The sequence below is a fragment of the Monodelphis domestica genome, chromosome 5, assembly GCF_027887165.1.
Source record: "Monodelphis domestica isolate mMonDom1 chromosome 5, mMonDom1.pri, whole genome shotgun sequence".
Classification (NCBI taxonomy): Eukaryota; Metazoa; Chordata; class Mammalia; order Didelphimorphia; family Didelphidae; genus Monodelphis; species Monodelphis domestica.
In genome coordinates, this window is record NC_077231.1 from 76,221,207 (window position 1) to 76,240,635 (window position 19,429).

General features: G+C 39.8%; 1 protein-coding gene and 1 long non-coding RNA gene across 4 annotated transcripts in view; one reads left to right on the forward strand and one right to left on the reverse strand.

Moving 5' to 3' along the window:
* The window catches only part of PLEKHG7 (pleckstrin homology and RhoGEF domain containing G7), a 90,745-nt gene that overhangs the window by 44,978 nt on the left and 26,338 nt on the right, over positions 1-19,429 (forward strand). For both annotated transcript variants that reach the window (XM_007503208.3, XM_007503207.3), the window contains exons 6-11: positions 229-324; positions 1,987-2,130; positions 5,003-5,098; positions 8,616-8,717; positions 11,211-11,324; positions 17,966-18,140. In XM_007503208.3, the coding sequence (XP_007503270.2) occupies positions 229-324; positions 1,987-2,130; positions 5,003-5,098; positions 8,616-8,717; positions 11,211-11,324; positions 17,966-18,140 (727 nt within the window). The remainder of the gene's footprint in view (positions 1-228; positions 325-1,986; positions 2,131-5,002; positions 5,099-8,615; positions 8,718-11,210; positions 11,325-17,965; positions 18,141-19,429) is intronic.
* LOC130454509 (uncharacterized) overlaps positions 1-19,429 on the reverse strand; it is a 57,103-nt gene that overhangs the window by 16,791 nt on the left and 20,883 nt on the right. The gene's annotated exons all lie outside the window — the stretch shown is intronic.

Sequence of the window (19,429 nt, forward strand, 5' to 3'; positions counted from 1 at the left end):
TATTAGAAATTGAATTTGATCCCAGGGCTTCCTCATTCTAATTCAGGCATTCTATCTACTATATACCCAAACTATCCACACTAGGTTTTGCAATGATGGCAATACGCCAGGTATTTCAAGGAACAAAAAAATAAACATATTGAAGTTTTATATTATATATAGTATGTTATATATTAATTGTTTATGTCTTTAAGGAATTAACCTATGAAGACTTTTTTTTTTAAGCAGAGCAAAGACAAACAAAAGCAAGCATTTGACCTGGAAAATTGCCTTTCCACCATTAAGATCCCCGACTACAGTGGATATGAATTCCACAGTTTGAAGGTATCAACTAAAATGCACACATCTTATTGGGTCCTCTTTGAATTCTGTTCTTTCTTTTCTTGAGTGGAAATCAATTCAAATGAAGGTGATGTCTGGTTTCCACTAGCCTACTCAGAGATTATTAGTTATTATTTTAGAATTACCTGGTTTTCATGATTTCATCTTCAACCAATTGAAGCATTGAAAAATAGCTTTAAGGGGGAAGCTAGTTGGCTCAGTGGACAGAGAGCCAGACCCAGAGACAGGAGGTTCTGGGGTCAAATCTGGCCTCATATACTTCCTAGCTGTGTGAACTTGGGCAAGTCACTTAACCCCCATTGCCTAGCTCTTACCATTCATTTAAAGGTCTGGCAGAAGCCTTGGAACCAATACACAGTATTGATTCTAAGACAGAAGGTAGAGGTTTAAAAAAAAATAGCCTAAGATGTGTCCTAAATTTCTCTGGAGTACTTCCATCTAACCCTGCAGGATTAATCAATAGTAATCTAATAATTCGGGATTCAGAAATTCATCAGAATGAATGCTCCACCAACACAGACAATATGCCTCAGAAGGTGGCCTTCCTGAGTTGCTGAAGCCAAAGGAATTCATCAACCTATTGATCAGCTGTGGCAATAAGCTTCTCCATCCTTAGCTAGCCTGTCATCTGGTAATTAATATACTGGGACCATTGGGAGACCCATACTTGAAACCCTCCCAATTTGATATGTTCCATAGTAGTAATGTTCTGACAACAGGAACCCAAGTGGGCAGCCATACCATGAGTAGATGGTAGAACTAACGGAAGAAAATTAAATTCCCTTTCATGTAAAAAGCCAATAGAAAGGATTTAACTATTTCCATCCGACTTTACGCAGAAGGATAATTTCTGATCTGCATTGATAGAGGGGGTTCCCTATAACAAACACATTTTACAAGTCAAGTCCCAAAACAAAATATACCATGCAGCTCACAGATAGCATATAGTAGCGTTCCACACTCAACTATTGTTTTCAACTCAGCAAAAATATGTCATGCACTGATTTATGAAAGGTAGAGGAGAAAGGGAAGAGGGGCCAAGCATTTATTAAGCACCTGCTGAGCACTTTATAAATATCTCATTTGATTTAAAGGTCTGCCATATTGGTTAGAGCACTGGCCCTGGAGTTAGGAAGATTCATCTTCCTGAATTTAAACCCGATCTGACACTTATTAGCTGGGTGATCCTGGACAAGTCCAGAAAAAGTTTGCCTCAGTTTCCTCATCTATAAAATGAGCTGGAGAAGGAAATGGCAAATCGCTCCAGTATCTCTGCCAAGAAAACCCCAAATGAGATCACACAAAGAGTCAGACACAACTGAAAAATGACTAGGGGCATCAGTGAGAAAAAGTCAATCATAGACCATAGTTCTAGAGCTAAAAGGGACTACAGAGGCCATTCAATCCAACCCCTTCATTTTTCAGATGAGGAAATGGAGGCTCAGGGAGATCAGCTTGCCCAAAGTCACACAGCAGTTAAATGTCAGAGACAGGATTTGAACTCATATTTGCTAGCTTCAGAACTAATACTTCTGTTGTTTGTATTCCCTTCACCTTCATCACTACCACTATCAAAAAGTAATAGCAAGTCAAATCAGAAGATGAAATGAAAGTCTTTTGTTCTTTTTTTCTCCCCATTTCCAGGATAAGACCTGGGAAGAAGTTCTGCAACGACATCAAAAGCTTCCTGGTGAAACACCAGACTTGAGAAAGCAGCAAGAAGCTGTGTGGGAACTCTTTACCAGTGAATGCACCTATTATTTGGACCACTTGCTTGTTCTTAAGATGGTACTGCTCTATTTCGATTCTTTCATAAATTTAAAATGTTCCTTTAGCTCCTTGGGAGTCAGCTTTGCTATTACAGAAAGTTCAGTGATTGTATTAAATTTGGAGAGGATTAATTGTGCTTCCCATTAAGTTACCGTATTAAGTGACAAGAATTAAACATTTCTTGACTCCAGAAGCTCACATTCTATGGGAAGAGACAACATACAGAAAATCAATACAAAGTAATTTTGTGGAGACAGGACTAACTACAGCTAGCTGGTGCCATGATTGGAGGCTAGACCTAGAGTCAGGAAAACCTGAGTTTAAATCCAACTTCAGATACTAAGTAGCTAAATACTCTGAACAAGTCACTTAATCTGTCTGCCTCAGTTTCCCTATCTGTAAAATGGGCATAATAATAGCACCTTGTTCTCAGGGTTGTTGTGAGGATAAAACGAGATAATATTTGTAAAGCACTGTGTAAACCCTAAAGTACTGAATAAACGTTAGCTATTGTCAACTGAGGAAATTAAAGAAGACCTTTCATAGGAGGTATGACTTAAGCTAAACCTTGAAGCAAAAGGGAGATTTAAAGTCAAAGAGTGTAGAAATCTGGTCTCAGAGTGAGGAAAACCTGGTTTACTCTGAGACATACTTGCTATGTGTCCCTGGCCAAGTCATTTAACTTCAGATTTCTGTAGAGTTGTAGAGAAGGTACCAACCTGAGTCAGTAGAGGGAGTTTCCTCACCTGGGAGTTCACTATCCCAAAGAGATTATATGTCTAATACCTTTCTCATCCCTAAAGATTCTAAGATAGAGGGAGGGAATTGAATGTCATAGCCTGTGAACAAGAAATAGAACCTCAGTTTCCTCATTTATAAAATGGGGACAATAGTATCTATAGTATCTATCTACCTCAAAGGCTCATTCTTGGTACCAAATGAACTAATGCATTTAGAAGATATTTAAAAATTCAAAAAATATCAGATGTGATTAATAAGAGGAAGGAGTCAATTATGGATTTAAGCCTAGAGGGGTTTTACAAGTCATCTAGGTTAACTCTCTCATTTTCAGAGGGGAAAGTGAGCTCTAAGGTGTTCAGGGACTTATCTTAGGTCCCACATAGAGTGCTAGGACTGGAACTCAAGTCCCAAATCCAAATCCAAAACTTTCTGTTGTATCATATTTCCTCAAGCTGCTGCTGCTGTAATCTTTGAGTGGGGGGGGGGTGGTTTTATTCATGGTTCTATCTTACTGCCACAGAATATTACAGCTGGAAAGAGGTCACTCAGTCTAAATCCCTCATTTTACCAATGAGGAAATGAAGGCTCAGAAAAGTGAAGACATTTTTATAGATTCAAATATAGTTTAAGTAGACTAAGCCTCTAACTTAAGTCTTTCTGTCTCTAATTCTGAAGTTCTTTCCACTACACCAAACTTTTTTACCCCTTCCTTAACCTTGCCAATAATCCAATATTTCGAGTTGGATGAGACTTTTGAAGGCATCCAGTCCAAACCCTTTATCTTATGGATTAAGAAACTAGAGCCCTAACAGGGAAAAAGATGACTTGTAAAGATTAAAATTAATATACAATAACTGAAGTATTATATTTTATATAATTTATTAATAACAACTAGAGTAAAAGCTACCTAAACTACCCAGCCTGCTTGTGAAAGAAGAAGAAAAGGAGGAAGGAGCTACAGAATTTATAAAACCATAACGTGATCATGCAGATGTGGAGGCACAAGAAAAGAGGTGCTGGGAAATACTGAAGGACTTCTGGGGGATGAAGTCCAAGGGTTCAAAATTCTAACTGTATATTGCCCAGAGTCACAAAGAGATAAATGGCAGAGCTGGGAAGTGAACCCAGTCTCTGACTCTTTTTGCTCTACTATACAATAAAAATTCAAACTTTATTATAAAACAAAGACAGCTCTCATATTTTTCATTCAGAGAAGTATTCAACAGGAATCTCCACTAGCTCATTTGTAATAAAAGCCTAAGACGAGGGAGAGAAAGAAGAAGAAAGGAGTCCTCTTTTCTTTTTTGTCTTTTTCTTTCTTATCCCTTCCAGTACATTCCCTAAAACCAAAAATGTACAAGTCCAGTCAAAAACAAAACACCATGCAGCTCAGAGGTGGTATATAAATAGCATCCTTAATCCATCTATTCTTTTCAACTCAGCAAAAAGATATTATGCACTGATTATGAAAAGTAGAAGAGGAGAGAACAAGGGGCCATGCATTTAAGCACCTACTACATGCTAGCACTTCACAAATATCTCATCTGTTTTAATGGTCTGGCACAGTGTTTAGAGTGCTTACCTATTGGGGGTTATTCCTCTCCCTTAAAGATGGTGTGGTTCAGTGAGCAATGAATTCAGTAGATTTGGCTCCTCTATTTGCTTCCCCAGTGGGTTTCTTATTTTTCCCTTTGCTTTTTACTCTTAGTGATACTGTATATGCAAGAAGAAAACTCAGGTGGCATCTGGTAGGGACTTAAAGTCCATTTCCTTTAAGGAGATTCTTTTTCTTTTTAAAGAGCTTTTAAAGATTATTTTAAAGTCATTTTTATTTTTTCAATTACACATAGAAACAATTTTCCCCTCCTTCCCACCCCTCCACCCTCCCCAAAAAGGCAGGTAATCTTTTCCTGGAGAAACCATCAGCAAATACATTAGCATCCCGATCTCCACACAAAGAGTGGGATTTGAATGTTTTCCATAGTGCAGAAATGAGACAGAAGGGATCATTGGAATTCAGTAACTTTCTGAAACCCTGAAAATCACATTTCTAAATTATTTTCTAAGGCAATGTACAGCAGTCTCTCACAGGGGAAGCTTCAGATGTAGAAAGCAGGAATAATGGGTATTTCTCTGGGGTTTTTCTTAGATCTTTATGAATACACTCAAATACCTGCAAAGCTACGAATGCCTCTTGGATGTGGATTTATGGAGACTTTTCGCAAACCTTGAAGAGTTAAGTCAGGTGAGAAAACGATGGAAAATATTTGATTCTGGGCAACCTGTGCACAAAGATAATTTGTTACAACTCATGGAAAGTACTTTAGGATGCCAAGCTTTTATCTATTCCAGTGGGTGGAATTCTAGCAAGGAAATTGAGATACACTTCACAACTCCCTTCTTTCCTTGAAAATGCGTTGCACTGTGGTTGAAGGCTGTCATGTGTGGTTGATTTTCCTTAACTTTTTTTCCCTTTGTTACAGAGCAGGATTGTGGAGATGGAGAAGATGGGAGGGAGAATATATATAAAAACGGCAGGCATTTAAAAAACAAAAGTTATGAATAAAATATTAAAATGCATGCCATATTTCAGCTTGCCTCATCATCCAGGGATAACCAGCAATCCCTGATCTCTTCAACCAAAGCAGTGGGACTGGGTGCTAGGAAACATAGCAATATATGTATGCTGGAGAATGTTTAACAACTGGCTCCCCAAAGGGGGGAAAAAAGTACACTGGGTAGATCTTAAGCTAAATTTGTGTTACTAACATTTTCTCCATCTAAAATTCCTTGAATCCAATCAACAAGAGCAATAAATCAAGCCCTAATCTGTAGCATTAGCCAATTTCAGAATTATAAATTCTCACACTGACAATTCAAAACTCTGCTCTTGACAACTAGTTGAAGCTGCAAACCAGCACATCACTGTATAGTATCATATAGTCATACAAGGAGAATGAGAGTCCTGGTCCTCCTTTTACAAAGTAAGTCTAAAAGACATTAAATAACTTGCTCAGGGTCACAGAGTTATTAAGCATCCAAGGTAAGATCCTGATTACAAGCCTAGAGCTCTATCAGTTCAGCCACCTACTCCCTAAGAGAGGTGGCTGGGTGGTCCAGTGGATAGCGCAAAGGGCTTATAGTCAGATAGACTTGAGTTCAAATCTGACCTCAAACACTTAGTAGCTGGGTGACCCTGGGCAAGTCACTTAAGCCTGTTTGCCTCAGTTTCCTTATCTGTGAAATGAGCTTGAGAAGGAAATGGTGAACTACTCCAGGATCTTTGCCAAGAAAACTCCAACAGATTTATGGATAAGAGAAGAATTTATAAATAAATAAGAGATAGAAAGCATTATAAGATAGAAAATGGATAGTTTGGGATACAGTAAATAGAAAAGATTTCATGCAAATAAAACTAATGGGGATCAGCCAGGTAGCTCAGTGGATTGAGAATCAGGCCTACAGTCAGGAGGTAATGGGTTCAAATCTTGTCTCAGACACTTCCTAGTTGTGTGACCATGGACAAATCACTTAACCCCAATCACCTAAGTCTTTCCTCTCTTCTGCCTTGGAATCAATACTTAGTATTGATTCTAAGACAGAATTCAGGAGTTTAACTAAACTAATGTAGCCAAGACTAGACGGAAAGCAGTAAATTGGGGGCTGCTTTCCGTTCAGAACTGAACTCCCCGCCCATTGGTTATTTTCCCAGCAGACCTTGTCTCCCACATTCCAACTGCCCTGTCTGTCACTCTTGCTTCGCCATCATTCCATTTCAACTCTGTATGAAATCTTCCCTATCATTCATCCCCTTTCATGATTCGACCTTCCCAAGGTTGTTGTCATGAATTTTTATACTTACCTTTGACTTAACTTTTTGCTACTTTCTAATCTATTTCCCCCCAATTAATTAAAAAAAACCCCTTCTTATGTATGCTACATCTCTAACTATGCCTAAACTAAGCCATTTTCCAGGAAAGGTATGGCTTAGAAATATTGGGGTTTACAAAATGAATACAGAGAGTAAAAGCAGATGTTGCAACACAAGATCATGCAAAACACAAATCTATAAGCTTACTATTCGTATTGCTTTCTTCACCATTCTAGACTAATCCAACAACTCTCTAGCTATGCTTATCAACATGCAAAAGTATCTTAACTATAAATTCTTCCATTGACACAATTTCCAGCTAATGCTGTTATGACGAACATCCTTAAAGACAACTTGTTCTGCTACTGCAGTTTAAATTCTATGCTTAACCAATGTACTAATGTAAGCTAATGGATACAGTAACTCAGTTACACTATGTTAGAGTAATTTTTCTAGCCTATTCTATCCATGCTTCTACTTACAATTTATCTACAAAGTAGGATAACAATATACACAAACCCTATAGCTACATTTGCGAACCTATGTTACAAGTATGTACAATTTTTAATACACCCTATCAAGAGTAAGTGGGACTTATGCTCAGCTTGTTATAAAATTCCATATACCTTTTGACCCATCAATACCACTATTGGTTTTATTTCCTAAAGTTATCAGAGAAAAGGGAAAAGAACCTTTATGTTCTAAAATATTTATAGTAGCTCTTTTTGTGGTGGCAAAGAACTAGAAATTGAAGGGATGCCCATTAACTAGGGAATGGCTAGATAAGTTGGGGTATATGATTGAGATGGAATACTATTGCACTGTAAGAAATGATGAAGAGGTTAATTTTGGAAAAACAAGGAAAGACCTCCATGAAATTATGAAGAGTGATACAGCAACAGAAATATTGTTTGAAGAATGACTTCTCTATGTCCACATCCAGAGAAAGAATTGATGAATAGAAATAAAGAAGACATAGTTATATATATATATATATATATATATATACATATAGTCAAATGATGCCTTCTCTAATGGAGGGAGAGGAAAGAAGGAGTTAATTGGGTGCTTTAATGTAATAAACTAATTAATTAATTAAAAAAAAGAAAACCCCAAAAGGATTCACAAGAGTTGGATGTGACTGAGAAAAAAAAATGACCGAACAACAACAATCTGCCTAAGAGTCTCTACTAAGTGCCAGGGACTGAGTTGGGTAGTAAAAATACAAAAACAGAATTGAAACAATTCCTGCCCTCAAGGAGTTTGCATTCTCCAGGGGACATACAATTTATGAAATTCATACATTGCTATGGGAATAGTATTACAAATGTTTTCATATGGACAATCAGCTGAATAATTGAGTCTTGCAATTTGATAGTAGGGCCTGACGTTCATATTAAGGAAAAACTGGCTGTTGGTCATTTTGGGAGAAAAGTACATTATTGCCTGTTCTCCCTAAGAATTCGGGGAGTAGGAAGATATAGGAAAGGAAGAAGAGAATATTTGTGCTCAGGTCTAATTTAATTCTATTTCATAAGGTGGAATCCATTAATAATATTGATTATTAATAACCCTTTAAAAAAACTTATTCGATATCCCCTTATCTAAATAATTAGAAACCCATCTCAGAAACTTCCATCACACTTCAAAAGGTTGTATCCCCTAGGGAATGAACTCTCTTAACAAAGATCTTTTCCTTAACAAAAATTAATAAATAAATAAGCCAGAATAAGATCAAAGAGTGCTGATTCATATCAGTCATTTATGTGAAGTGGAAAACTACCACTGTTGACAAGATTGGGACTAGAATCCACTGAATTGGTTTTCCTTAACCCAAGCTTCTGGGCACAAGAAAGCCAGGGTCATTGTCTATCCCTTTGTCCACCCTTAGGTCAGCCTTGGCTTTGTGAGCTGTTTTTTCAGCACCATCAAGGCCTATATAAATTCATCTGGCTCTACATCATCCATGGATTTCATCTCTGTGCTGTCCAAGGTAAGATAGCTGAGAGAGACCATAACACTCCCAACCCTCCTGCAGTGGAGTATCCATGTAGACCCTTCTCTTCTTCTCTGAGAATTGTTTACATTCTTGGATTCATCCAGAATGGGGCAGAAAATATCACCCCAGACTCCAGCCCACCCCCATCTTCTCACCAGTCAAACCCACCGAAAATAATCAGCACACGGGTTCGCCTTCCCACTGTGCTCATTTATTAACACACAAATCTGAGTGCTTAGAAAAACCATTTCCTGAACAGGTTGCGAAATGACTTCAATTCTGCACAGTATTCAGGACAAGAGTTTGGAGCTCACTAATTACATGGTTGACTCAGTCTTCTAAGAAAGTGTCAGCCTTTCCCAGGAAAGCAAAGCCAAACTTCTAATCTATCAAAGCCTCTGCTGACTCTGCTGTTGTGGTTGGTGTAGAGGAGAAAGAGAAACAAAGAAAAAGGAGCCTTAGCTATACCTTTTACAGATACTCTCTCTGTTTTGCCTAAGCAAATGCTAAGAATATAAATGTGTGTGAGCACAACACACACACACACACACACACACACACACACACACACACACACATTCATCCATAATAATACTAGCATTGATATAGTACTTTAAGGTTTGCAAATCACTTCACATTTATTATCACAATTGATCCTCACAATTTTATGAAGCAGGTGCTAATTATTAGCTTCATTTTACAGAAGAGGAAACTGAGTCAGGGAGATTAAGTGATTTGTCTACAGTCAGGTAGCTAGAATAATGTCTGAGGTAGACTTCCTGACTTCAAGTACAATTCTCATATTCTCTCTCTCTCTCTCTCTCTCTCTCTCTCTCTCTCTCTCTCTCTCTCTCTCTCTCTCTCTCTCTCTCTCTCTCTCTTCTCCCTCCCTGCCCTCCATTTCTCTTCCCTCTATCCACCCTTTCCTTCTTTCTTTCCCCTCCCTCTCCTCTCTCTTTTTTCTCTCTTCCTCTCTTTCCCCTCCCTCTTCTTCTTTCTAACTCTCTCTTCCCTTCTCCTTTCTCTGTCTCTCTTTCTCTCTTGTCATCTCTCTATATATCTCTCTCTCCTTCTATCATAGTACCAATTCTAAGACAGAAGAGCAGCAGGGGGAGGACAAGTGGGGTTAAGTAACTTGCCTAAGATCACATAGCTAGGATGTGTCTAAAGTCACATCAGGTCCAATTCTCTATTCACTGAGCCACCTAAGACACCCAAGGGTTATAAATACAAGTCTTAGTTAAGATTTGATTTTTTTTAATGCCTGTCCTACAGTGGATACTTAATAAAATATTTGTTGATTAATTGAATGATTGGTTGGACTTAGAGTCAGAGAAACTGAGTCCAAATTCCAGTTCTGCTTAGAAGTGTGTTGTCTTGGGTAAGTTACTTTATTTCTGTCCTCTGTAAAATGGGGACCTATGGGCAGAGGCAGCAATGCTGTACTAGAGGGTACTTGCTGAATATGGAGTAAAGTAGGCCTAGATTTCAATAATGCCTCAGACACTAACCAGTTATGCAACAATAGGTAAGTCACTTCCTTCTCTGGGCATCTGGTTTTTTTTTAACAGTAAAACGAGAGACTTAGACTCTCAATTCATTAACTGTCCAAGGCTAGATAGAAACCACCTTCCTAACTCCAAGCCCAGAACTTGGCTATCTTGACTTTCTTGTCACCTCAAGCATAATAACACTTAAATAAAACATTTACTAATAAAATGAAAGGCCTTTTGAATCTCAGGGTCAGGATGTTTGGCAATTTTCTTTGGTCTAGACCTGTGGTTTCATTGGTGTAGAGGACTCCTAGGTAGCAAACTACTTTGACCAAAGCAGATTAGCCACTATTGTAGTTGGATGAGTTGTTGAGAGTTGACATGATGGGCAGCTCAGTAGCACAGTGGATAGAACACCAGGCCTAGAATCAGGAGGACCTGAGTTCAAATCTAACTTCAGACACTTCCTAGCTATGTGGTCTCATGCAAAGCATTTAACCCAGATAGCTTAGCCCAGTGATGGTGAAACTTTTGGAGACCGAATACCTAGACTCCAACCCTCATGCCGCATATAAGACTCCCCAACTAATCCCAGAAAGGGGAGGGAGGAAGCACTCCCATTGAGCTGCTAGCAGGGCAGAGGAGTGGGTGATGAGAGAAATGTCCTCAGTCATATGTGGAGAGAGGGAGGGTAGCAGTCCCTTCTAGCATATGTGCCATAGGTTCACCAACAGAATCCTAGCCCTCAGTGCTCTTCTGCCTTAGAATTGATGCTTAATATCAATTCTATAATAGAGGATAAAGGTTTTTAAAAAAGAGAGAGAGAGAAAAGTGACATAAAAAGATCACACAGCCAATATTTGTCAGAGGAAGGACTGGAACACAGGTCTTTCTGACTCTGAGGCCAGGTCTCTAATCATTCTGTGATACTGTCTTTCCATTGTCATGGATTATTTGCTCATGAGACTTGAGTTCTTCATTTTTGCTTTTACAGCATTTCCGAGGGAGCCTCTGTCAGAGCCATCAGGTGTATTGCCTTAATTATACCTCCACCATCTTCTATCTCGAGAGCTTAAGACAGAGAGAAGACTTTGGAATCTATTTAAAGGTAAATTGAGCCTTGGTTTTTGTTTCTGCTTTTCTCCACCTTGTTCTAAGACTCCTTGAGGTTGACAGACAAAGAGAATTGAATGTAGCTTTAGTACAGGTGAAGAGAATGGAGGTCAGATTAATAAACCAAATGCAGCAAGAAACCACAAGAATTTTAAAAAGAAAGAGAATGAAGGATTAAGGAAATCAAGGAGGGAAGACAGAGGGAGGGCGAAAGGAAGGAAGGAGGAAGAAGAAAGAGAGAAAGAAAGAAGGAAAGAGAGAGGAAGAAAGAAAAGGAGAAAGAGAAAGGAGAGAAAGAGAGAAAGGAGAGAAAGAAAGAAGCAAATAGAAAGGAAGAAAGAAAAGGAGAAAGAGAAAGAAAGAAAGAAAGAAAGAAAGAAAGAAAGAAAGAAAGAAAGAAAGAAAGAAAGAAAGAAAGAAAGAAAGAAAGAAAGAAAGAAAGAAAGAGAAAGAAGAAAGGAGAGAAAGAAGGAAGGAAGGAGAGAAAGAAGGAGAAAGAAAGAAATTGTGTCTCAAGGAATGGGGGGAATATGATCCAAAATGTTTGTAAATCTTAAATTGTGAACCATAATCTCTCTTCCTTATTCCTCTCTACTCTCTCTTCCCCTCCCTCTCCATCTTTCTTCTCCTTTCTCCTCCTTCAGTCTACCCAGTAAGACAATAAGTAGTAGAATCCTAAGTCAATCCTAGTCCTTTGACTCCAAATCCCTCGCTACTGAACAGTCAAGCAACTAGCAAATTGCCTGATTAGAGTAGGTGCTTAATGAATGCAAGCTGATTGATTGCTAGGGACTGTCTTGTTTTAGCCTTTTTTATCCCCAGTGCCTAGCACTGTGCCAGGCACCTGGCATGCACTTAGTAAGGGCTTGAATGAATTTGAATGCTCTACATAAATTTAGGGATACGTTTGAAAATGGTGGACAGCAAGGTGGAAGAGGCCAGAAGTAGATCTGAGGACAGAGTATACACAGAACAGGGAATGTGGCATCCAAGAGTAGGCCTGAAGGAAGAGTTGCACAGAGAGAACTCTAGTCTAAGGAGCCTGCAGAGCTCTCCCTCCTCCCTTCTGCCTCCTGGCTTCTCTGGGCTCCTTCAGGACAGCTCAGATCTTCCCTTCTGCAAGAGGCCTCTCTGGTCTCCCCACCCACTAGGGCCTTCTTCTCTTGGATCACCTTCCACTTTCTCTGTCTGTGCCATGGATAGCCCCTGTCATTTACATGATGAGCTGTCTGAGGACAAGGGCCATTGTCCTTTCTTTACATTAGTAAGTGCCTCTTGCCTGCCTGGGTCTCTGAAAGGGGTGGGTTTGAGGAGGCAAATGCTTCCAAGGGAAGTCTGGGCATCTGAATACTGGGCTCCCCAAAAGTACAAAGGATCGGGCATTGAAGTAACCATGCCACACTGAGGGCAGGGTGGCCCTTGATTGGGGTGCTCTCGCCCTCTTAGCTTGCTCTTTCCTTCCCTGTTTGCTTTTCCAGGTATGAGTTCCCAGAACATTAGGAGAAAGCTGTTTCCTGTTAACAGCAGTTAGACTGTGGAACAGTAGGTCTGAAACTTGATATTTTCTGGCTTTATTTCTCCATGATTTTCTCTAAGTCTGATTTTCCAGTGCCAGGCCAAAGGCTTTTGTTGAATGTCCTTCTGAGAGTGGAGATGGAGGTGGGGAGGGGAGGGCAGGCAGTGGGAGGAGTGGGCCAAGACTTTCCAGAAGAATCAAAAAAAGAAACCTTCCCTGCAGCTGCAAGGAACCCTTTGCCAAAAAATCACCTTGGAGACTAGAGATGAGGGAGGGAGGAAGTCTTCTGCTGTTTGCTGGGCTACTGAAGAGCTTAGAAACCCTCTATGGATTCATGGGGTCATAAGCCTGAGAGCTGGGGGAAGAAACCTGACTCTTCCTCCTTCTTATTCACAGCATTTCAAGGCTTTGACAGCTCCAACCAAGGCCATTGGAGTTTCCCAAATTAGAAATGATATCATCCTGCTGACAAAGTTTTCCCCTTAGTTTGGCTGCTACAATGCAGCATTTGCTGAAAACTCAACCTTCCAGGCTAAAAGGGAGACTCACTGAAAAGCCCTGCACCCTCAACTGGTTGCCAAATCTCCAAGGAAGCCAGCCTTCAAAGAGTCTCCAAGGACCCTAGAATTACACATTTAGAGATGCAAGGGCCCTTAGAGGCCACCAAAACCATTTAAGCCTAAGTCTTCTGACTTGAAACCAAGCATTCATTCCATTTTACTCTACCTCTTTCAGGGGACAGAAATTCAAAGCTGGTGACAAAAGCAAAAAGTGGCTTAAATGCAGACAGCTGAGTGGTTCAGTGAGAGCCAGGTCTAGAGATGTAAGGTCCTAGGTTCAAATCTGACCTCAGACTCTTCCAAGCTTTGTGACCCTGAACAAGTCACTTAACCTCCATTGCCAACCCTTACTGCTCTTCTGCCTTGGAACCAATACACAGTATTGATTATAAGATGGAAGGAAAGGGTTTAAAAAAAAGTGGTTTCTCTGTTTCCCATCCATAGGATTTTAGAAGAGGTGAGAAAGGAAGAGATCTAATAGGAGAATTATGGGTAACATGGCCAAAACATCATTTCTCAATGCCTCAGTGGCAGCACTGGGGACTCAATCTATGAACTAGTTAGTGTTCAGCTGGAGAAGTGCCACAGAAGGGCTGATTAGGATTCAAATACTATGTTAAACATATTAACTATGTATCCCAGAAAAGATAACCTCTCTGTGTCAGTTAACACATCTATAAAATGGGCACGATAATAACATCTGCCTCACAGATAGTTGTAAGGATCAAATAAGATATTTGTAAAGTGCTTTATAAACCTTTAAGTGCTATGGAAATGCCAGTTGTCAAATATTATCATCTCTATTTCAAACAAGAGGTAACTGAGGTTCAAGAATATTGAAATAGCTTTCCCACATCCATGCAGCTACTCAGCAGAGCCAGGATGTAAGCTCTGGTCTCCAGGCCCCAAGCCCCATACAGCACTTTCCATCATAGCCCGCCATCTTCCTTAGAGAGGCAGCCTGGCATAATGGAAAACACACTGGATTGGGAGTCAGAGAACCTGGGTTTGAATCACAGCTCTGACCAACGCCCAGTGGCCCTCAGCCACAGTTTCCTCGTCTGTAAATTGAGGGGGTTAAACTAGATGACACCTAAGTCCTTTCTAGTTCTAAATATACAATTCTATAATCTATCCTATAGGAGTTGACAATCAATTAAAAAAGGAGACAACTACATAAATCACCATGATATGAAGCAGAACAAGAAGTATGCCTAAAAGGAATACCCAGGTTCTAGGACATAAAGCCCGAAGCCATTTGTTTCCATCCATATGAGCCCTGCAGCTGTATCAGATAGGAGGATCTGAATTCAACCCCAAGTGAGAGATGCATCACTCCAGGTTTTCTGGACAGAGACACTGAAATTGTTTGCCTTTGCCTTTTCCAGCTCCTTTTTACATACGAGGAAGTTGAGGCAAACAGGGTTATGTGACTTGCTGGGTGTCACACAGCTAGTAAGTGGGCTGGACTTGAACTCACAAAGATGAGTCTTCCTGATTCTAAGTCCAGTGCTCTATCCACTGCACCACCTAGCTGCCATGTCTGGAATGCTCTGCCTCCCCGCTTCTGCCTTAGTTTCCCCTGACTTTTTTCAAGACTTACCTTACATCCCAATGTCTGTAGGAGGGCTGCTCTGGTCTCCTCCACTCCCACCCCATTTCCCACTACTAATGCCTTCCTTCCTTCCTTCTGAGATCATCTTCCTGCTCCTCTCTTTCTCTCTGACAATATTTTTGCTGTTGTTCAATCATTACAAAGCACTACAAAGTGCTCTATCCATTACACCATCTAGCTGCCTGTGTATATTTCTACATAGATACATTTACTTACATGCTGTCTCCTCCATTAGAATGTAAGCTTCTTGAGGGAGATAAGGATTTTGTCTCACTTTTCTTTGTATCTGTAGCACATAACACCGTGCACATAGGAAGTGCTCAATAACTGGTTGACATTTAGGTCCAAGAAAGCATTTTCACCTTATTTTAGAACAGTTAAATAGCAACAGAAACAGTGAGCTGGCCCTTTGGTGCTGTGACATTCCCTACTGCCTTGGCTTTGTATGAGTTATCCTCCAGTGCCTGAAATGCATTCCCTCCTTCTATCTCTTAGAGTCTCTAGCTTCCTTCAAGGCTCTGTTTAAAAGTCACCTCTGAGAGGGAAGCTGGGTGGCTCAGTGGATTGAGAACCAAAGCTAGAGACAGGAGGTCTTGGGTTCAAATTTGACCTCAGACACTTCCTAGCTGTGTGGCCCTGGGCAAGTCACTTAGCCCCCATTGCCTAGCCCCTGTGGCTCTTCTGTTTTGGAACCAATATACTGTATTGATTCTAAGACAGAAGGGAAGAGTTTCTAAATAAATAATTAAATGAATGAATGAATGAATGAATGAATGAATAAAATAAAAGTCACCTCTGATCCAATATCTTTAAATAAAATTAGATAACTATAAAGTACTTAGCACAGTGCCTGGCACATAGTTGGTGCCATAATATAATATAAAAATTAGCTAATATTATTATTATTATTATCTTAATCCCTCCAGCTGCTAGTACCATGCCCCTCATTTACACACAAATTATTTTGCATTTACTTTGCAGATAATATCGTATTTATTTCCCTATTATTACATTGGAATCTCCCAGTATAATGTAAACTCTTTGAGGGCAGGGATTATTGCATTGTGTACTTTGCATCCCCAGTAGGATAGCACATAATAGGTACTTTATAAATGCATATTGAATGAAAGAAATGAGTTTGTCTCAGATCACCAAGAATGATTTTGGGGGAAGTGGGACAGAAGGGAGAGTTTACATTCTGCTAGTGGTGAGGAAAAGAAATACAAAATATAAACAATGTGAATGGATGAATGAAAAAAAGCATTTATTTAGCCCCATGAACTGTGCTAAAGTTTAGGGAAGCAGAATAGTAAGACTGTTCCTGCCTTCAAGGAGTTTGCGTTCTAATGAGAGAGACAATAACCTAGAGGAGGAACAAATCATTTGGGAAAGCTCTCTGATTCTTAGGGATTAGCAGCAAAGCATCTCCTTTAGTATTAGTTTCATTAATAAAAGCTTATCTCCACTTCCTTCCCATTATTATCATTGGATGATTTAGTAATCCATGTCCCCAGTTGCAATTCAATGCTCCTCCCCAAGATAGAGGTCCTCTAAGATTTTTATTGGTGGCTAGAAAGTCAAGCCTTGAGATGGGATGTCCTGGGTTCAAATTTGACCTCAGACACTTCCCAGTTGTGTGATCCTGGGCAAGTCACTTAATCCCTATTGCCTAGCCCTTTCCACTCTTCTACCTTGGAATCAATAGTATCAATTCTAAGATAGAAGGTAAGGGTTCAAAAATATATTTCAACTTGCAACATTTTAATTATCCCTTTTGTTCTGAAGTTGCTTCAGAGATGACAAAATAAAATCTCTTTCTGAAGACAGGAATAATCAGTTATTTCTAGCTCGTTCTGCACAAAGATGCTCCTTTCTCTTCTTAATGACTCACAGACTTCAAACCAGGAGAGAAATGACAGAACAATCTATGCACTCATTTTAGGAAGAGTTAGATCTCTTCTCCCTCTCCTGGGTCCTTCACTGCCAACAACAGCAGCTTTCATAGTCCCTGCCTGATTCATCTTCCTCTCTCTAGCCCCATCCAACTAACAGCATCATTAATTTCTCCTAGCCTGAATGATGTAAGGCAGATGAATGCCCATTTTCATGTTTGATCTAAATACTAGTTCATTTGTCCTGGCATCCTTAGCCCTAGGACAGGGCCAACTGGGGCCATGATCCAGGGTTATATTCTTAGGAACTTTCTCACCTGTTTCAGGAACTGACCACAGTTACAGAGACTCATGAGGAGACTAATTCAATTTGATTCCACAAATATTCATTTGGCAACTACTGTGCATTTTGAAGGTAGGGTGTTAGGCACTTGGTGAAGGGGCAAGAACATTAAACTTGAATTCAGAAGAGCTAGACTGAAGTTTTAGTTATTTTTTATTCCCATTGAGCAAAACACATTTCAGGGTCTTGGTTTCCTCATCTACAATATAAAGGCATTGGACTAAATGGTCTCTAAGATCCCTTTCAGCTCTAATATTTTATGACCTTATCTTTCTAGAATAACACAAAGAGTGCCCTATTGATGTCTTAAAACTCTTGGAGGAGTGGTCTAGTACTGTAGTGGCAAACCTATGGCATGCGTGCCAGAAGGGGCACTCAGAGCCCTCTCTGTGGGCACACACACCATTGCCCCAGCACAGAGTTCATTACTAGAAAGCCAGAGGGGCACGAGGCTGAGTTGCTCCACTCCCCTTCTTCATGGATGCCTGAGGACATTTCTCACATCACCAGTCCCTCTAAAAGGTTTGCCATCACTGGTCTAGTACCAGTGAGTGGTAAAATAATAAATATAATAATAATAAAATAAAAAGTTAGAATAAAAGTTAGAAGTTCCCCTGTTTCTTTTCCATCAGCATCCAAAGACCTTATTCCAGATGTGGCCAGAAGGTAAGTGATCTGATCCTCTGCTTTCCCCACTTTCTGTTCTGCAGTGGTGTGAGAGGCACAACCAGTGCAAACGACTCCACCTCCCTGAACTGCTGGTCACTCCTCTGCACCGCCTGACAAGGTACCCTCTGCTACTGAAGAACATCTGGAAAAGGAGTACGGATGCCAGGGAGAAAATTACCATCTACTCCCTCAAAGAAAAAGTGGAGAAGGCTATTCGTAAGTACCAGGGGCTCATGATAACAGGAAGTTGACCTCTCTAGGGCTGAGAGGAATAGAATCACAGTGGAATAGAATGAGCAGACTTGCATTCAAATTCTGATTCAACTATTTACTATCTGTGTGACTTTGAGCAAATTACATCTCCCTGTAAATAAAGGACTTAAACTATATTACATTTGACAACCCTTGATCTCCTTTGTAACAAGTTACTTCCCTTCCTTAGGTCTCAGTTTTCTCATCTGTAAAATGAAAGGATTGAATTAGATAGTCTTTGAGATTCCTTCTCACTCTATCTATGACTTTGACCACTATGGGCCTCAGTTTCTTCATGAGTAAAACAGAGAAAGTAGACATGAAGGACTCTGAGTTCCCTTCTGAATCTAGACTTATGATCCAATGAACTCCAGATAATTTTCCCTCAATTGTACAGAGGATGTAACAGAATTTAGGAAGGCAAAAGGAATGTTTGACGCATTATTTTAACCCAGATCTCCCTAACTCCATGGCCAGAACTTGATTTTCATTGCACTAAACTGCTACTCTCTGAGGCAGGGAAGCCAGTTGTGGTTCTTGAGCTCACCTTGAAAATAATGGCACTGGCTCGAGGTCATTTCAAGCAGGGGAATTTCTTGGGACTAGGAAACTTGGATGAAAGTTTGATCTCCTTATGAATCAAAGATATTCAGAACAATGGGCCTGAGTCATATCCTCTCTAACCCCATGAGAACTTGGGCTCCTCGTTACATAAATGGTTTGATCCCTGGCTCAGATTTTTCAGATGTGAGCAGAGGCAGGAAAAGCAAACTTCCCAGATGATTGAAGGCACTTTGCTTATAACTTCCAGGTGAAAACCCTGCAAAGCCAGTAAGGATCTACTAATTTACTAATCAGGTATCTGAATCTTGACACAGTACCTGGCACATTATAGATACTATATATATATATATATATATATGTATGTATATATATATATATTGATTAATCATATGTTTAAGGCTTAGCACAGTGCCTAGCACATAATAGGTATTTAATAAATATGTAATGATTGAGTAATCATGTGTCTAAGACTTAGCAGAGTGCTTTGCATATAATGGGTATTTAATAAGTGCTTATTAAATCTCTACTCCATTTCCCAGCATAGTGTGCAGTTCACAGTACACATACTCACTCAACAAATGTTTGTTGATTAAATGACTGATTCTGTGACTTTGCTCATGCCTTTTTCTTAAAAGATAATGTGATATGGTAGAGAAAGGACTGAATTTGGAGACACAGGACCTGGTATA